The 19750-nt window shown below is 50.8% G+C and overlaps 1 protein-coding gene across 1 annotated transcript; it reads left to right on the plus strand.

The window, feature by feature from the left end:
• The first annotated feature begins 6816 nt into the window (after positions 1-6816).
• On the plus strand, positions 6817-11794 carry LOC106486175 (protein Wnt-11b-like). The gene is made up of 5 exons (XM_067304026.1): positions 6817-6914; positions 7712-7947; positions 8906-9183; positions 9917-10209; positions 11333-11794. Exons 1-5 carry the CDS (start codon positions 6835-6837, stop codon positions 11505-11507), a joined length of 1062 nt encoding a protein of 353 aa, XP_067160127.1. The 5' UTR covers positions 6817-6834; the 3' UTR covers positions 11508-11794.
• Positions 11795-19750: the final 7956 nt, after the last annotated feature.

Here is a 19750-nt window from a genome sequence, read left to right on the forward strand (position 1 = left end):
CCCATCTCGACCTCGCATCCCAGAGTAAGGAGACAGGGTGCTACTAATCACCTCTGCCCCCAGCTCTGGTCACTGTTACCAGCAACCGCAGGTGGTGGTGGGTGAAACCTGTTGTGGTACCATCTTCCTGGCCTGACGGGACAGAAGTGAAGCACAGGGGTACAAGCTGAGGGCTGTGTGGTACTGTCAGTGCCGAGAAGGTGTAGTGTTCATCTGCACAGAGACAGGCTCCACAGACAGATCCATCTTATCCTGTGTCTGATGTGCCCTCTGCCTGCCAGATCAGTCTCATATCTGCCCTCTCTTCATTCCTGCTCACCGACAGCTTTTGGCATCTATTGCTCATGGGTTCTCCTGAAAACCCTTGTATCTCACAGCTACACTGCTCATTGTTGCTTCAGGATTTCGCCAAATTCCTCTTTCAAAGGCCAATGTAGACCAAGTCAAGGAAGCCACCTCTTTCCCAGGACAGTCGGATCTATCCACCTCAGAGGAGTACAGTGCTGATGCTTTGAACTGATGGCAGGAGTGTCCCCTGGGGCACCGAGGAGGGCTGTGACCCTCACATGCCCGTGGACACAATGCCACTCTGAGACCCACACATGACCACAGCTAGCACTCAGCAAAGTCTCTCCTGCTTCTCAGGAGGTGTGAGCAAGTGCTTTGATGCCACCTGAGGTCTGGAAGTCAGCCAGAAAAGGTGACCTGCATGGCCTGTCTCCGTAACACTCAGCCGATGCAACCAGGGCTGGGAGGCAGGCTCCTTGAAACGGATGCTCAGGCACCCATGTGTTCATGCCTTCCCATCTGACCCCAGCATCGTATCAGATATGGCAACTCATTCATTCAAGAGCCTCCAGATCCCAGGATAAGGTGCCATCCACACCTTGAGGAGTCTGCCTGAAACCAACATAGCTAATAGGGGAAAAAAGCACCTTGTTGCAACATAAGACTTGCCAGCACCAACAAAGCAGGCAGGAGCAAGGTGAAAGCAGATACTCCAGGGGTGAAAAGGGGAGACTGTGGCCCTCAGACCAAAACCACTGGGAAAGGAATGGGCTTTGCCAGAAGGTGGCAATCTCTGCTCTCCTTTCTGGGTCTGACACTGCTCAGAGCAGCCCAGAGAAGGGGTTGACCCACTAAGCAGGGAATGGTCAATATTGTTCTGGAAACTCTAACCCAACTCAGACCTGGCTTTGTATTGAATAGCCCTGTGTTTCTGTGAGCTAGTCCAAGGTTTCAGCCCCAGCTGCCGCAAAGCCTCCCTGTCTCGACCTTTTGCCATCTAGGATCAGGAAAGGATGTCTGGGATGCTGAGCACCGGGATGCTCACCGCTTCTGCCTATAGGACACAGCTTCAGCATGCGGCAGAGGGATTCCTGCTGGGGAAGGAAGCAGAAGATCCAGTATATACTGCCCCAGAAGGGCATCTCGCAATATGGGGAAGAAAGGGCCAAGGTATGAATTGCTTATTTTTAGCAAGCTTTGAGGGGTAAAGAGCTGGCTTGGCAACTCTAGGGCCTGTAGACTGTCTACAGAGCAGGGACAGCTCGGGCGGTGGCAGGACAATGCTCCATGTCCCAAAGAGGTGGGTGAGCATCCATGATGTCCAGCTGCATCCAGATGTTCTGCTGTCCAGAAGCTCAGTCTGCAGGCCATGCCAGCCAGCGTGGGTGCTAGTGTCGTGAACGCCACGGTGCATACTACTGCTGGAGAGGAGAGTCTCTGCATGGGGCTCTTCCCGGGCCTCTCCCTGCATGCCGGTGTGCAGACCACTGGAGGCCTCCTGCTGCCGCGCAGCGCAGGCACATCCCGCTGATCTCAGTGCAAAGCAGAGCAAGGTCGCTTGAGAAACAAGGGAAGCCAAAGAGGTCTCGGGTGCCTTTGTCGTCCCCCAGCGAGAGGCCTTCCCCGCCTCGGCCTCTGCCTCTCAGGTGTTTCTCAGAGCTGTCCCCAAGCCCTCAGGCCTGCCACGGCACTCTTCACCTGTGGCAGTGAAAGCCTCGGAGTGTTGCGGGCAAGGCAGCACGTCCCGAAACTCCAATGCAGGCTGCTGCGTGGCCCTGCTGCTCTCCGCGCAGGAGCTGCTGGCAGGAGGCAAGCACCCCATGGCCCATCTAGATGACAAACCCCCGGGACAGGGCCCCGCTGGCACCTGGGAGCTGGGAGCACCGGCCCTTCCTCCACCTCCCCTCCTGCATAGAAGTGGGATTGCACTTTGCCCACCTTTGTGTATTGCTCAGGAGAGATTAGGGGACTGCTGGCCTCCCTGACCGTCTTGTCTGAAATCCTCTGTAACAGGGTATAGTTGTGCTGATGGTCACTTTTTCTTGGGCTGTGTGAGGCTGTTCCAGGTGGCTAATGAGATAACACTAGAAATCATGCAAGGAGGATTAGCTTCTCTGACAGCCCGTGTTCCTGCTGAGACCTCCCTGTCCCTCAGCATCCCACTGTTCCTCTCATGGAGGCAGCTCTTGCTGTGCTGGCGTTGGTGGGAGTCGTAGCGTAACTGAAACACCAGTGGCGTGGGGACCTCTTCGGAGCAGGGTTAGCCTCTTCATTAGACCAGAGTCTCCACCACCAGTTCCCTTAGCAGAGCTGTGGCACTGGGAGAAGTTAAAGAAACAACAAGCAAAGAAGCTTTTCCTGGCGGGCTGGATGCAGGGTGCCTGTATACGGAGGAATCCAGGGCCGCATGTCTGTAACCAGGAGGGACTGGAAGTCACTGGACTTCCTGCACATCTCTGGCTGAGGTTGGCAGAGGGGTCTGCTGGGAGAGGAAATGTGGCAGCCCATGTCTGAGAAGGCCAACGCTGGCTTGCCTTTGCTTGGCAATTCCTGGCTTGCACATGCTTGGTGAAACATGGACTGAGCACATGATGCGCAGAAAAGCACCCGAGCACTTCCTAACACTGACAAAATCTACTCTTCCTGGTCAGAAAACTCCTAATCCCTCCAAGAGCTGTTGAGATTTTCCCTTAATGTCCCCCTCTGAGCCCAAGGCATTTCCGCATTTCCTTAGGCTGAAAAAGGGAACTTACAGAGAGTATGATTTCATAACATCAAAATCTTACGGGTTGGAGTGAAAGGATCGTATGGGCCAGCGTGAGGAAGAAGTGTGGACACCATATCTGATCTCTGGTCAAGGTAAGAGAAGGATCTGCAAAAGCCATACTGGGAAGGTGAGATGGCAAAATATATCAGGGACTTCCAGAGCACACTAAGTACTATCAGGACAGAACTGGGTAAAGAAAGATGAAGGCTGAACTATGTCATGGTGGTGAGACTGGTCTAACTTGGGTTTTTCATGAATAGCTTCATAGCAGAGAACCCCAGCAGGCACAGCTTTACCCTAGGGTCTAAGGATACGAAGCTAGTGGTAATGTGATGATAGGGCACCAGACACGGCAGTGCTGTCACCCTGTCCCACACAGTACCACCATCTGGCCCCCGATGACAGGTGCTGCTTCATAGGACTTTTCTACCTCAACCCTCAATATCCATCATGCCAGGGAATTAACAGAGATTGTTTTTTGTTTCAGAGCTCTCAGGAGAAGAGGACCAGGGTCACACATCAGGTTCATCTCTGCAGTTCTCCCAAGTGAGAGTCATTTCACATGTAAATGTGAATTGCATTGTGGAAATGGTCAGGTGTCTGAAATGTGTCTCAGACCACAAGGAATCAGAGAGAAAGAGAAAGCTTCTCTAGGGGCTGCCCAGACTGAAAGAGTACAGCAAGTCCTGATGGTCCCTTGTCTGCTTCTTGCAGGCTTTCCTGGGCATGCCTGTTCCTGCTGAACACCTTTCCCATGGAGCTGGGTGCACTGCCAGCAGATCACATTGCACCTGTGGATGAAGTCAGCCCAGATGCCTGTGCTTGACCTCCAAGCAGGTTGTAGGTTACTTACCCCGCAGCAGGGGATCACAAGCAGTGCTAGCTGATAGCCACAGCCAGCGTGTCTGACTTGCCCTCTATCTTTCCTACCCCTTCTCTCCGCTGGGCAATAATTGGGGCTGGAGAGAGCAGCAGAGGGGGAGGACCAGCCCCGCTGCCCCAGAGGTGCTGGAGGACACTTGCATACCTGATGCCTAGTCTGTAGTGGTTGGCAGCAGCACATGCTACAGGAGAGGGAAGGCTCATTGCTACTTTCTTGTTTCATCTTGTCCAGTAAAAAATAGGCAGGTTGTTGTTATTTTGATCAGATCAGTCCTTGTTTTGGAGACAGAAACTAAAAAATGGGGTTTGTTGTTTAGGGAATATCAACCTGGGTTATTCCTTGTTCTCTCCAGCAGGGACCAGTGGAAATAGAGGCAGTGTCACATCCAGAGCTGGAACAGGCTGCCTGTTTGGATGACTCTGAAGCAGAAATGGGAGTGGATTGTATTTGCTGGCCTCCACATGATCTCTGCAGAGGCATCCAAGCTGCGCACTTTGTAGAGCAGCTCAGTGGATTTACTTTTTTCCTTTATCGTTCCTACTCCCAGCTGTGGTCTTTTCTCCCTCTGCTGAAAAATCATTCCTCAGTTGACAAGAGCTTGCTATAACCTCAGAGCCCTTTGGAGTCAATACACAGTCATCAGGGAGAGGCCAGGAGCAGGAGGGTTAATGGGATCAGAATCAGCTGATTCCAGAGAGCCATAATATAGTGTCTCTTTCTTTCTTTTCTTGCTGTCTTTTAATTAAGCCCCTTGTGCCTCTGCCTGGGATTTGGGAGCGACCTCAGCCTTTCCTAGTAGGACCCTTCCTCATGGGCCATTGCTTAGGCACAATGCACCTTGGCCTTTTCATCCCAAGGGAGCAGCTTGGGAAGGTCAACAATTCAAGCTGTGTTTCATAGTTTTAGTTCACATGGCAGTAAGTCAAAGGGAGGTCAAGTGGGGGGGGAATACTAACCAAACACCTAATTATGTCCTGTGAAGGGAAAGCCCCTTCCAGTTAGAAGGAAAGTTATACAGCAAGGGAGGGAGTGAAAGCCCCAAGTAGAGGTCTTAGGCCTCTATTTCCAAAATAGATTGATGTTTGATTTTGCAAGAACACAAATTCAAGCACAGCCAATAGGACCCAGTGGAAGTCCTTCTTCTCAAACATGGTTTATGCTATGACATCCAACAGATCCACCGCAGGCATTTCAAGATGAACATGGAGAAAACCTCCAACTATGTGGTCAGAACTGGTACCACTTTCAGGGGATAGCACAGTGGTTTAGGAAAACATGAGGAAGCAACCCTTTTCAAAAGATAGTGCACACAGCCAGCAAGCTCTGCTGCAAGTCTTTCCTGAGATGTTGCTAGGCCAAATCACAGCCCCAGGGCACGCCTCAGAAAAGTGGTCAGCTGGATTTTTCTATCAAGTGTCATCTCCCACTGTGGGAAGATATCAGGCTACCTGATTCCTGAAGCTCTCCACAGCAGCAAGGTGTCGCTTTTGTTTTTCCACTTTCTGAAGGGAAAGATTCACTGAGGCCTTGTCTCCCCTCCAGAAAAAAACAACTCAAGAGGCAACAGAAAAAACGATGTCAATCATGGTCCAGGGGTTCGCAGTGCTTGCAAGCTTAAACAGCACCATGCTGAGTTAGATCCTGCTTTGAGCACATTAATTTCTAATGGTTTAACTAATTAATTAGGGCTGTTTCTCAGGTTTTTATGTGCAAGGCTATACGGAGGAGTGCAAAGGCAGGAGAAGTTGCTTTGCAGCCCATCACCTTGCTGCAGGAGGGAGAAATTTTAACAGCATTACTTTGAAATGTGCTTGCTGGTTGCATGCTGACAGCCCTCCCGGTGTCCTTTTCTGCTCACCCTAATTCTCTGCAGTTTGGCCCTCAGACATTTATGAAACTATTAGCAGCTGCTAATGTCCTGATTGAGACAATAGGTCAATAACATGGTTTGTCTGTAAGACAAGGGGGATAGGGCAGAAGCTGGGAAGGCAATGTCTAGGGGCAGGATTTCCCCACATTCAATTAGCTTCAGTCCCAGAACAGCATTTGACTGGCGGAGTCACTGGGGATCCCAGATGCGGGAGAAAACTTCACGTCTGGCTGGCTTCGCCCATTCTCCGCAGGGGTCAGCCGCTCTGCTGCTGTCGGTCCCGCTGTGCGGTCTGTCCCCAGCAGTCCCGGCCTTCCCCAGGGGACTGGGTTGTCTCCGGGCTGCGGAGACGCCCTGTCCGCACCCTGACCGACACATGTGCATCTGGAGCCCGGCTTCTTGTTGGAGAGCCCGCTCTCGTCGTGGGGCTCCGGAGGCAGAGGAGGCGGAAGGCTGAGACTTTCACTCGTCCTGTGTCAGGGAAAATGTACGTTTAAAGCTTCCCGCACAGAAAGTGAGAAAAAGCCAGAAAATAAGAGCAGCCCTTGCCAACCCCTTGTGTCCCCTACTTGTGTCAGCCCTTTCTGGCTCCCGCCAGCCAGTCCCATGGATGAGTTTTCATCTGCAGAGCAAAGCAATGGGCCTTTGCTTTGCGGTCCAGCGACCTCCCTCTTGCAGAGCGGATGCGGAAGGTGATGCTCGCTAAACCCAGGAGGCGCCAGGTATGGGCCGTGCCATGCCTCCGGCGTCGGGGCTTTCTGCAACCCGCTCCGCTGCGCCTCGCTGTGGGGCTGGAAGCTGCACGCGGCGGGTGAGGACTTCACGGGGGCACAACCGCCGCCTAGCGCGACCCGGACGGCTCCGGGCGGATGCCCGCTGCTTCACGCCCCGACACGGCGGGGGCTTTGCGAACGGCACCGAAACCGCCTTTGTTCACCTCCCCGGGGGGGAAGGAGCCTGGCGCCCGAGGGCTATAAAAGGGGGCGGCGGCGCCGCACGGTCCCAGCCGCGGCCCCAGCTCCAGCCATGGGCCGCCCTGCCGTGCCCGCCGCCGTGGCCGCGGCGCTGCTCTGCCAGCTGGGCCTCTCGGCGGCCATCCGGTGGCTGTGAGTAGCGGGACGGGGGGGGATGTGGGTCCCGGGTGCCTGGCGGCGGCAGGCAGAGTCCCACCAGGGCTCCCCTCTCCCCCACCTCACGGCTCCCCTTCGGGGCTGCCCCCAACAGGGCTCTTCCCCCTCACAGCTCCCATCAGGGACCCCCAGTGGGTTCCCCCCCCCTCATGGCCCCCCCATCAGGGCTGCCCCTCTCCAGGGCTCGACCCCCATCAGGGCTCTTCCCCCTCACAGCTCCCTTCAGGGATGCCCAGGGCTGCTCCCCCCCATCAGGACTCTCCCCCCCCTCACAGCTCCCCTCAGGACCCTCTCTGAGGGCTGTTCCCCCCCCTCACAGTTCCCCTCAGGGACCCCCCATTGGGCTCCCCCCTCATGACCCTCCTTCAGGGCTCTCCCCCTTCACAGCTGTCCCCTCAGGGCTGCCCCATATCATGGCTCTCCCCCTCCGGGCTCCCCTCAGGGACCCCTTCCCTTCCCTGTGGCTGCCTCCCCCTCAGAGCAGCTCCCCCCTCATGTCCCCCATCAGGGCTCTCCCCCTCCAGGCTCCCCTCAGGGACCCCTTCCCTGCCCTGTGGCTGCCTCCCCCTCATGCTGGCTCCCCTCACGGCTCCCCCCCTCACAGCCACCCCCTCAGGGCCTGGGCCAGCCCAAATCGGGGTGCAGCCGGATCCCCTCAGGGCCCGGCCCCCAGCGCTCTGTCCCCGGCCCCCCCGCTCACTGTCCCCCGTCCCTCGGAGGGGGGTGTCCGCGCACACCCCCCCCCTCCCCTCACGCCTGGCCTCTCCCCGCAGCGGGCTGACGGAGAGCGGCAGCCGGGTGGCCTGGAACGAAACCCAGCACTGCCGGCTGCTCGCGGGCTTGGTGCCCGACCAGTTCCAGATGTGCCGGAGGAACCTGGAGGTCATGCACAGCATCGTCCGGGCCGCCACCGACACCAAGAGCGTCTGCCAGAAAACCTTCGCCGACATGCGGTGGAACTGCTCCTCCATCCAGCGCGCCCCCGCCTTCGGTCCTGACCTGCTAAAAGGTAAAGGAACCTTCGCCCGGTGTTTTCATGCTGGTTTTTCTGCTTCTCGTAGCTTTTTGGGCAAACGGTGCTTTAGACAGTGCTTTAACAAACAAAACTGCTGTTCGTTTGATGGGCGTCAATCCTGCCTCAGATTCGTTGGGGAAAACTTGCTGCTATTACAACAGTGGTGTTAATTTGATTTCAGGCAAAACCAATTGCTAGAGGCTCTGAAAAAGGGAGAAGAGCTCTAATCCAGCAGAAACAGAGGCTATATAATGAGCGGATAATACAATAGGGGGCACAGGTTAAAAATACGGAGCACAAGAAAAATGTGTTAAGCCTAAGCTTTATCTTGTTGCAAGAAAGAAAGCAGCATTTGCGTTGAAAATATCCTCCTGAGTCTTTCTTTAGTGGCATGTAGCAGTGTTTAGCAATGATTGATAGGCAGTATTGAAGAAAAGTCTGGCAAAGAGCATGAGGCTGATACAGTGGGGTGTATCGCAGAGGTATGAAGGTGGCTAAGCTGGATCGAGTCAGATGGAGAAGAGAAAGGGAAGAGAAAATGCCTGGTGCTGACTTACACAGCAGATGTGTGAAGTGTTGGGAGGACTTCAGATGTGCAGGGACTTGAGATCCATGTGGGTGGGACAAGTGCGGTGGAAAGCAGTGCAGGACTTGCACACAGTGTTATGCCTTGTAAGGACTTCTGAGGCTGAGCAGGGCTAGCCATGGTGTGCTGCTGCCCGGCTTATCTGAGTGTCAGCCCTAACGAGTCATGTTTTCCCTATCCCCACTGTATGTGGGGAAGTGCAGTTGCTTTTGTGCTGAGACCTCTCCAAAATGCACCTGTTGGTAGTGGGTAGAAATGGAACCGATTGCAGGTGACTTGCTTGGCACCGGGAAAACCCTTTGCATTGCAAGGTTTGTGACTTGATGTGTTCAGGTGGGTGTGACATTTTCCCCCTTTTCTTTGCAGGAACCAGGGAATCTGCCTTTGTCCATGCTCTTGCTGCTGCTGCTGTCACGCACTCTATTGCTCAGGCCTGCGCCTCTGGAGAACTCCCTCTCTGTTCGTGTGGATCTGTCCCATCTGAGGTCCCGGGGCCTGACTTCCGATGGGGTGGCTGTGGGGACAACCTGCGCTATGGCCTCCAGCTTGGTGCTGCTTTTGCTGACAGTCCCTTGAAATCCAGCAAGCTGAGAACACAAGCTATCAAGGCCATGAATCTGCATAACAATGCTGTGGGCCGACAGGTGGGTATGGTCACTGGCCACAAATTGCTACAACAGGGGCACATAGTGATGCAACTTGGATGGCCGGGAGCCTAATGTAAGGTTGTAGACTCTGGCCAGGCTGTTGGGATGCTGTCCTTAAAGTGAGGAGACAACTAAATTGTTAAAATGGAGCTACATCTGTTTGCAGACACACACACGCACGTATCCCTGTACCCCTTACACAACTAGGGAGGTATTGGCAACTTTACATTACGCTAATTCTTTATGCCCTTCTAATGGAAAGTAAAGGCCCATCCTGCTTCGTGGCTGCTCTGCTTCAAGGAATGCTGTCAGTTGTGCTTATCAGCTATGCTGAGAACTGCAAATTTCTTTGTGCTTTCATGCAGTCGTGTTCCCCAGATGAGGACTTGGCCATCTCTGGCCAGCACATGTAAGTTAGGGAAGCGTCTGGCCCCACTGCAAACTCCAGCTGGTATTTTCCCAAAGGTTACATTCTTATCACCAGGGGAATGAAGCAGGGCTGAGTCCTTGATTGCCCCATTATATTCATTGCAAAGAAAGCATTCTCTTGTTGTCCCAATAGCATTGTTTTCTTTTGCCTTCAAACAGGTAAAAAGTTTCTCAGGTGGCAGAAAGCAGCAGAGCTTTTTCATCTCTCGAAGCCTCCTGTGGATGCTCTTGTAAATAAATCAGTAGGGTGGGTACCAGGCGAAAGCAAAAGTAAATTCATCTGTTTTCCTGTCTTCTGCAGGTACTGAGTGACTCCTTGGAAACCAAGTGCAAATGCCATGGTGTTTCAGGCTCCTGTTCAGTTAAGACCTGTTGGAAGGGTCTACCAAACCTGGGTGAAATTGCCTCTGACCTCAAATCCAAGTACCTGGCAGCTATCAAGGTGACCCACCGGCTCCTGGGGCCCAGGAAGCAGCTAATACCAAAAGAAATGGATGTGAGGCCAGTGAAAGAGACTGATTTGGTTTATCTGATCAACTCTCCAGACTACTGCACTGTGAATCTCCAGCTGGGGTCTCTGGGGACACAGGATAGGTAAGAAACTGCTACAAATACATAATAAATCAGCCTCTAATATAGAGAGGCTTCTGTTACATATATGTAACCGGAAATACTCTGGACAGTCTCTGCAGTCTCTCAGCAGTTTGGAAAGGGGTATAACTGCCATATCTTTATGCAGAGTGCTGCTTACATCTGCTGCAGTAAGCCTGTAGCCCCCTGTATCTGCAGAGGCAGACTGTACGAGCAGACCCACCAAAGACTTGGGCAGGAAGAACATCCTTTCCATTGCATTGACTCATGTGGCACCTTCTGTGGCTTAAACTAACACCTACCCATGTATGAGTGTCTGTACCACTGGGTTTGAGAGCACGCTCTAAGAAGTTTATGTGGATGGATGGTTCCCAGTTAGATGTGGACACCATGGGGATTGCTGGGAAGTCTTTGCATATTTTAAGCCTCCATGGGGAGGATGGCAGATGTTGCTTTTATGGAACTATGCAGGAATAAAGGCAATTGGGAGTCTAGCAGGCCATCACTGATAGTCCATCACCTCCACTCTGCTCCAGGACAGGATCCAGCCATTTCAGGGAGTGGAGTCAGGGAGGAAAAATCTTGCCCCTCCCTGCAAACCTATGGGTGCTGCATGCCTGTAAACAGGGTAGGAAGGTTCAGCAGTCCTTGGAGTCTGTGGTGTTTCCCAGAGGTCATCTTTCTGGGGTGTATTTTTGTGGGGGGGGGGTGGTCTAGAAGGGTGGGGAAGCATAGTCTGAAGGCTGAGCCAAGGTTGCCTCAGGGCTGTGACTTGCAATCCCTGTTAGATCTAGCAATAGCAGAAGTAACTGGTCCTAGCCATCCTCCCTTCCTTCTCCACTGGAAGTTCCTGCACCAGCGTGATATAGTGTGTGTCCATCCTCAGTCACAGCCACTGGCACAGTGTTTGCACTGTCATGGTAACATGAGCAGAAATCAGCTCCAGTTAGTGTGTGCCACAAGCAGCCCCTGCTTTCCCCCTGTATCTTGCTGCCTCTTGCTATGGGCAAGAAATCTTTGCCAGGAAGCCAGGGCAGACAGCTGTGGCCTGTACCCTCTTCTGCCACCATGATGGGCGGACATGTACAGTCTCTGAATTCTTGCTTGTACGTCCTCCCATTGGCAGGCAGTGCAACAAGACCTCCGTGGGCAGTGACGGCTGCAACCTGATGTGCTGCGGCCGTGGCTACAACGCCTACACTGAAGAGATGGTGGAGAGGTGTCACTGCAAGTATCACTGGTGCTGCTATGTGGTGTGCAAGAAGTGCCGGCGGATGGTGGAGAGATACGTCTGTAAATAGCGCAGGAGGCTTCACGGCAGGCGGGGGAGGACTCCTTGTGCTGGTACCCTCCAGCGTGCATCTGGAGCCTGGACACGAACTGCAAGGGATGCTTTGAGCTATGGCAAGAAGGGGGCTGAGCTGGAAGCCTGGACTCTGGCATTACCACAAACCAAGTGATGAGGGGGAGTCTAAAACCCAAGGCCGACCTTTCCTCCATTTCTCCAGAGACAAAGGGCTGCTCTTCTGCAGCTGATCAGGAGTGTCCAGCCCTCTGTCTCCTGCTGGGGACAAACCATTTGTCACTCTGCATGCACAGACCCTTTTCTCCAGGGGTGAATGGGGACCCTGGGCTGCCATTGTCTCTTTGCAGGAGGTTTTTGACAGTAGCCTGAAAGCTAGGAGTGATGGATGGGAAAGGGGGTAAAGAGCTGCCCATTGGGAGAAAGCTGCAGGGGAAGAAAGCTGCTGCTCAGGGTGAGGGGTCATGGGCTGTTGCTCTGGGGGGGGCAGGTTTCTGCTGTGGGCTCACCCCACACCACTAAATGTTCCTCCTCAGGGGCAGATATTTGTCCAGTGTCTTTCACAGCATCTGAAATGAAGACCATGTTTGGACACAGGGAGAACCAATTATTGCTCCAGGAGACTCATCAATCTTCTCCAAGATCTGCATGGAGATTGCTCCTCCTCAGTAATGAGAGACTTCATCTGTGACTGATGCCAATATACAAGCCTACGGACAGGAGGGGTCCTGGAGGCTGCCTAGGCAGGTTGGTGTGGCAAAACCACACACATCGACCTTGTATTAACAAAACAACCATGGTAGCCCCGTAGTTTCTGCCCTCTGAACTTGTGTTGGAGGTGGAAGCCCATTCAGCAAGTGTGCTCACTCGTCCTTCCTACCCCTTCTGTTAGATCACAAGGGTATTCAGCCTATTTCCTCCACCACCACCACCCCCCCCTTAATACTGGGTGTGCTGGCACTCTGGCCTGGAGAGAGGACATGACTTCAGGGCCCTAGGGGAATAAGATTGAACCTTTAGACTCTGTACTCGCTTATTTAATGTAAGTGGGATTCTGGTGTGTGTTTTTTAAATAAACATATTACAGCATCTCTTCTGGTGACAGACCTACATGTTTCCTAGGACAGCCTCATTCCTCCCCTCTGTTGGAATTCAGCTGGCCACAGGGAAAATGAGGCTGTAAGGAGAGTGAAGCACTGTTTCTGCACCCTCACACAATGGTGCCACAACTTGTATGGCAGAGAACTGGTTCTGTTCTAAGACATGTTTTTTACTTTCTGCTGCTCATTGGTCCAGGTTTGCCTTTAACCTACAGTTATTGCCGGTCAGCCTCAGCTATTACGCACGTACAGAAAACCTTATGGAATACTTCCTTGGGCCTCTGACCAACAAGCTAAGAATTCAGCCTTCTGGGGTTTAGTTTTGTTAGCTTGAAAACTGAGGAAGCATGGGCTTATTTTCTGATCCTTGTGAACGTGGGCTGGACTGTGTGTGTGAACAGCAAGAAGTCAGAAGTTGCAGGATGGGGGGCCTGATATACCTTTCCTTCCCTCTGCTGCCCTGATTTATTCTAGCACTGAAGCTGGCCAAGTGTTTGCATAGAATAAGAGATTCCAGTTCATGCAGGCTTTGGAGAGAAAGGATGAGTCTAAATACAAATGTGCTCAGAAAACCTACAGCATGAGGAATATAGGTAAATGTGACTGAAATCCTAAGACAAATTCCTGCAGTTCACACCATGACCTAGAGACTCTGGCGGCTTTGCATGCATCTTGTTTTATTTGTGGTTTGCATTGAATGGAATTGGCTGTGTTCAGCCCTGAGTCCAGCTGTAAGATTACTCATTTCCATATTCATTCAATCATTTTAATAGCCTCTGCTGGGTCATGGAATCAATTCATAAGCTTTTATTGTAAATTGTCCCCTCCATTTAATGTGCTCCAGGTTTCTATATTAAGAGTGAATAAGAGCTGAGAGTCAAAGGTGATTTGAGAGAAGCCTGGGAGCTGGAAGTTGAAATGCTCAGGGGTGAAGCATATGCTCACATAGTTAACTAAGTGAGTTAACTATCATTATCAGTTGTTAATGTGCCATTGACTTGATCAGGCTGCTGGCATATAGCCTTCCCAGAGTGACAGCAAAGCCACAGCTGCAAGGCTTCCGTCACAGCTGCAAGGCCAAAAAAGCTATCTCTCAAGATTTTCTTTTAAAATGCAATTAGGAGTTAGTCACCAACATTCCTCAGAAAAGGGGAGTCTTCAAGCTGCTAGGCTGCAAAATGGGTGAAGCTTCTATATCCAGAACCAGGCTAAGCGGAGAGGTGATGCAGGTACTTAATTAGGAGGATTGCTTAAATACCTTCTCTATAGCCACCTCACTCTTCATTGCAAGATCAGAGGGAGGTGAAACTGGGAGGGGCTGTGAACTCTGCAGAGCATTGCAAAATGAGCTGGTGAGAAAAAAACAGGGGAAGGATATTGTGGAGTGAGAGATTCGGCCAGGAGGGTGGGAAATGTGATTTGCATTTGGTAACTACAAACATACATAGCCTGGGGTAGAGGAGAAGGGCTACAATAGCTAGGAATGCCCTGAGGAGGTGTTGTGATCCTCTCCTACAGAGGTCCTGTTTGAATTTCTGCCTGGGAAAAGGCAGGGTCAAGTGCTGAATATGCAGAGTCCTCTCCTTCCCTCACTTTTTGCATTCTGACTGCAGGCCCAACAGGGAAGAATTGGGAAAGGATTGGAGGGGTCATTTGGCAGTGAAGATGCTGGGCTCCATTTACGTCTTGGAGGAAATTGGAAAGCACTGTAATTAGTTGAAGGATGCAAATGGTCAGGCGGACAGGAAGGACTGTGGTGGGGAGATGACAGTCAAATGACAATGTTTTGAGTGGGAGGTGTTGTAATCCTGGGCCCACATCTGGAATTACCGGGCTTGTGAGATCTGCTAGACTGAGAGAGTCTCCCAGGGACAAAGAGCCAGAACAAGGCAATTAATACTAGATGATGGATGCAGAAGGAATAAACCATGCAGTTGAGGGGATCCATCTGACCGAATGCATTTTCTATCTCTACTCCTGCCTGGACAGAAATGCCAGTAGGAAGTCGCCAGAGGAACACAGAGCCCTTTTCCCTCTGCCCAGGCTGGCACAAGAACCCTCTGAGGTAAAAGATGGGAACAACTTGAATGTGGATGTCACCCTTCAGTGGCTTCCAGCGCTAGAAAGTGCAATGCCTTCTGCCAGAGAAATCAGTACAAGAGACTTTTTCTCCAACCCTCTATACCTTCTGTTCCACCACAAATGTTTCAAGCTCTGGTAGATACCACTTCAGGACCTGATTAAACCTGGACCAGGAAGGTAGCACTGTCCCTGTAACTGAGAAGATCTGTGTAATGGTTGTGGCTTTGCAGCCCTTCAGACATTCCCTCCAACATTTCTTTTGCCTCAGTTTCACAATCAGTCCTCTCCAGAGTGTGGTAGACTGCTGTCATTACCCTCTGCTTCATGAAACCTCATCTGGCTTGTTACTGATGTTGGCGGATCTACCTCTTCACTTTTCTTTCCTAAGCCTTTTTTTATTATCTTTTTTTCTAATGTCTTGTGGCTTTTTGTTTATCTTTCTCTCTGGAAATGAAATTCCTGGAGCTGATTTTGCCATGGCCATGGCAGAAGTCTTTCACTTCTTGGTGCTGTGAATTGATGTGGAAGAGATGGCTCTGAATTTGGCTTGAGCTCAGAAAAAAGAAGGAAACTTATTCCTCTACATGAAGTATGATGAGAAGTAGGCAAGGGGTTTGCTCTGAAGAGGCTCCTCTCCTCACTAGCTGATTTTTTTACTTGTGTTTGAAAGGAGTAACACTGAAATGAACAGGATCATTCCCTACTGGTTAGATTGTGTGGACAATGAGGTCTATAGAAAAGAGAGCAATTTGCATGGATTCCTTTGACTTTGATAAAGAACAATTTTTTTAATTTATTTCTTTATTCATTGAAGGATGCTCAATAAATTATTCCAGGAGGATAACCTGAGCAAAGGCAACTAGCTGTTGGTAAATAAGTAAGAGTTTTGGGGATGAATGACTTTGTTCAAGAACATGTTGGGATGTTTCCTCCCTACAGCCCTGAGACTGCAGCTCTGACAGGAAGGTGGGGTGGGTCAGGGCTTTCACCTGCACCAGTGGAGTTCCTTGGCTATGACAAAAGCTGAGCCAGAATGAAAAGGCTTGGGATGGCATCACTGCCTGGGGGCTCAGCTGTTGATCAACATCTGTACTGCTTTAGATATTTGGGGGATGTTACTTTGAACTTTGGGACAGCTGGTGCCTACGTTATTCCGCCTCAAGACACAAACATGAGTAAGTGCTTGTATTTAAGGAAGAACCTTTGCATCTCTGTTCTCCTTTATTTCTGGGGTGTTCAGCAGTATCATGACACCCTGAGGATGACAAGCAACCATAGGGATTGTCCTTATGGGGATCTTCAGCTGGGAAACAGGGATGAATCAACGAGAGTAACAGCCATGAGACTGAGGGGGAACTAGACTGCAGCCTGGAAGGACCTCAGGCGTAGCACGAAGGGCAGTGGATGCAATGGCTGTGCTAGATTCAAAGAGAAAGAGACTCCCATCCCTTCTTCTCGGATGGTCAGGCGGGAATCCCTTCCAGATCAGAATCATGTGTTTCAGCAAGTTGGTGAATCAGAGGAGAAAAGACCCAGATACAAAAGGCTGCTGTGGAGAACTACACTCTGAAGTCAAGAAACTGTCCCGTGGTGCTTGTTGGTTTCTTTGCAGAACAAAAGACACGCAACAGAAAAAGCCTGGGAGCATCATGTTACCTGCGCTTGTACCAGCACTGTCACCGGAACAGGACTTTGCTAGGAGGAGATATGGCCAAAAGTATTCTTAAGGAAAGGCTGACTGCTGTGCGAGCAGTCTTCAGCAGCGGGGACGCAGTGAGAGAGAGCTGGAGTCCTGTCAAGCTGAATGCAGCAAAAATGATGGGATCTCTCTCTAGGAAGGTCACACTGAGGAGACACCCTGCAGGAGGGAAGCAGCAGCTGTACCACCCAATGGTGCACAGGCTCAGGGACCACCCGATGATGCACAGGCTCGGGGACAGAACAGGCCAACTGCATGTTATGGTATCCTTATCACAGCCAGAGGGGCCAGGAAGAGAGTAGGGTTGCTACATTTCTAAGCACCTTGGTCTCCTTTCACCACCCTGTTTTTCCTCCCTCTCACTTGTTTTCTGGGCAATAGGGCCTAGTTTGAATTCATTCATGTATAGTGTGGGTGGCGCACTGCAGGTTGCTTGTGGTAGACTTTTCAAATTGCAGAGAAGGTGCCCTGGCCTTATTGATGAATCACTAAATAATAGCATCTTCCTTGTGTGCATTCCTGAGGAAACCACCTCCAAAGCCAGTCAGAAGGTGAGTTAAGCAGGGAAGGATGTGCAGAACAGTCTTGTCTCCAAAGCAGAGGCTGACTTAGGCCTATGAGCTGCCTTAGGGCTGCCATGCAACTGGGCTTTTCCAGATACATCCTCCCCCTCCCACCCCAGAACTCAGTCCACTCAGATTTTGAGGACTTTCTCAGCTTATGTTTGTGTCAGCCATGACCACTGTGCATGTGCTGTGTGGTAGAGCAAGGAATTTCCAGGCATGCTTCAGTCTGGCTGGAGTGTTATTTGTGCGTACCATGCTGTAGGGCCACATGCAGGAGCTCCAACACCTTCCAGGAAGACTGGACGTACTTGTAACGTGTCTGGTGCTCCTGGGAAGCACTGGACAGGCCCTCTGGATGTGCAAAGCCAGATGTTCTGCACATGTGCATTAAATGGAATACACCATAGCGGTCCTGGTTTTACTACCTATATAATGGAAAGCATGTGGGCATGTTTCATGTCTGGGAAACGATGGGCGGAAATATAAGGACACTCCAGAACCTGAGGTGAGATTGATCCCTAGATGTCAACTTCATGCTGAAAACCTACTGCACTAAAACACCCTGTAGAGCTGGAGAGTGGAAGAGATTGATCCCCTGCTTGTCAAAACCCTGGGAACTCCCCCTTTTCACGTGCAGTGGAACTAATCACAGCTACTATTCCTGTAGTCCCCAGCTTGAGGCTCATTGTGGTGTGAATAGGGGCTTGCTAGATAATTATGCCTGCCAAAGAACCATTTATTTTTTCCTTGTGTTAAGAACATTAGTTCTGTAATTGGAAGGGGCAGCTCAGAAAAACATGTCCTGCCAAGCAGACCTCAGTCAGCAGGAGAACAACATGTGCGGGTACTTGCAATTTTTTATGCTGGGGTTGAAGACCAGCAGATTGTGGGTGATTTTGGTCACTAGCTCTTATTTCATGCTCCTGTGCTGTAAGTAGAACCTATTCTTGACCAACTGGAGCAACAGGTGAAAATAGGGCTGATTAACTCCTAGCAGGGAAATTCATGAACTTCCAACCAGCTAACAAGTGAGCTGACCCACTTGGCTCTTAGAGGCATGGCCTTCTCCCTCTCAGAGGAAACAGGGCCTCACACAGATTTCTTACTCTCAGTCTGGTTCACGTCTGGTGAGCTGTGACAGTGTGTGTCTGAAAGCTGGTCCTGTGCCACCCCTGGATATCTGGGGCAAAATGGTCCCCACGCAATGCTAAGGGAGGGGAAACTGCCCCATCATCAGCCTGTTTGCAATTATTTGGAGAGCAAGCCTATAGCTCCCTGCGAACCGCTGCTCTGGTTTGCTCCGAGAGGTGAAGGCCTCAGAAGGGCATGCCTATAGAAGATACCCGTTAACGATTAAACAGAGTTTTCCTATGGGAAAGGTGATCTCTGAACTGCTCAGAGAGCCTCTGGATAACACTAAGGGTGAAGGAGTTCACTCTAGCAGTCTCTTTCACTCTGATCCTTAAGAAAAAAGTGCTGCTGAAATCTTGGCTCTTAGTTAAAAGGGGTGATGATTTGATAGGTTTATTGCAGCTTTTAATTAATCCGTGTGTAAGGGGAAGATGCTGTATTGATAGTGGCATTGCCTTTTTGTTGAAAGGGAACTAGTAATTGTTAGGGATGTCATAGCATTTTGTGTTAGTGAAGAACAAATGGCTGTTGATTCATGGCCCCATTCTGCTTCCAATAATTATATTAATTAATTTTCCCACTGCTGGACAGAGTGCTGTTCTTCACTTCCTGCCTGGTATGCAGGAATACTGCATAATGACATGTAAAACTGTTGACGTATCTCACAGTACTGGTGTCTGCATTTTCAGGCATAAGCAAAATGGTCACACAGAGAGAGGATGACAGGATAGTAAAACTATTGGGGGTCTATTCAGGACAAAGAATACAGGAACCTAAATCCACAACTGCTCTGTTTTTTATGATTAACTTTTTATCAAGCTTCCTCATGTATGTATGAAGAAAACAAACACAGGAGATGATAAACTGACTCATTCTAGTAGGTTAATTGCTGCAAGCCTGCCCTGAATTACTGTTGCACCATATAAATTTTTCACAGCTAGGTCAATTACTTTTATTGTACTTCTTATGGACCAATGTCAGTTTGTAGAAATACAGCTTTAACTCTTATCTGTCTTATCCCTATTTTAATTTCAGAAATATTGTAAGAAAGGACTCTGAGCTAAAAGCAAGGAAACGTGACTAGCTTTTTGTCTTTCTTTTGTTTCAAAAAAGCTACACAGAGAAGAAACGGGAGGCATTGCACTTATAAAATACTACACTGCCTGTACATATTGACATGCTGTGCTTTGTGTTGTCCAGACTGTCTGTCAGATTTAGATCCCATGCTAGGCAGTAAGAGTCCAATCCAGTACAAGCCATTAGTGAATCCCAGCTGTGGCACTGGCCGCAGTGTCCTATGGCTTAATGTCATTCTGACTCTTCCAAGTGCAGGAGAGGACCACACGCAGTACCTGCCATCACAGATTTAATAACTGCTCTAGCACCTGGGGCAAGACACGCTGCCGTCATGACCTGTACGTTTGCCTGGGACAGCCTTGCCGCGGCTGCTGTGACTTCAGGTGGCCTTCAGGGAGGGCTTGCAGGGCCTCACTGCTAGCAATGACTTAGCTCCCTCTGGTGCAGCCGCGCAGACAAAACACACCCAGGCGCACACCAACACCTTCACCGCACAGAGATGTGCAGGCTGCTGCCACGCAAACCGCTGCGCTGGGAGACGAGAGCTGAGCACCATGCAGAAATGCTAGCGTAGGGTTCACATGCA

This window comes from Apteryx mantelli, chromosome 13 (genome assembly GCF_036417845.1).
Source record: "Apteryx mantelli isolate bAptMan1 chromosome 13, bAptMan1.hap1, whole genome shotgun sequence".
Taxonomy (NCBI): domain Eukaryota; kingdom Metazoa; phylum Chordata; class Aves; order Apterygiformes; family Apterygidae; genus Apteryx; species Apteryx mantelli.

Excerpts from the sequence above, each read along its gene's own strand:
- LOC106486175 (XM_067304026.1), top strand. The coding sequence starts at position 6,835 with ATGGGCCGCCCTGCCGTGCCCGCCGCCGTGGCCGCGGCGCTGCTCTGC. Across the intron at positions 9,184-9,916 it reads ACAATGCTGTGGGCCGACAG|GTACTGAGTGACTCCTTGGA; the intron begins GTGGGTATGGTC and ends TGTCTTCTGCAG. Across the intron at positions 10,210-11,332 it reads TCTCTGGGGACACAGGATAG|GCAGTGCAACAAGACCTCCG; the intron begins GTAAGAAACTGC and ends TCCCATTGGCAG.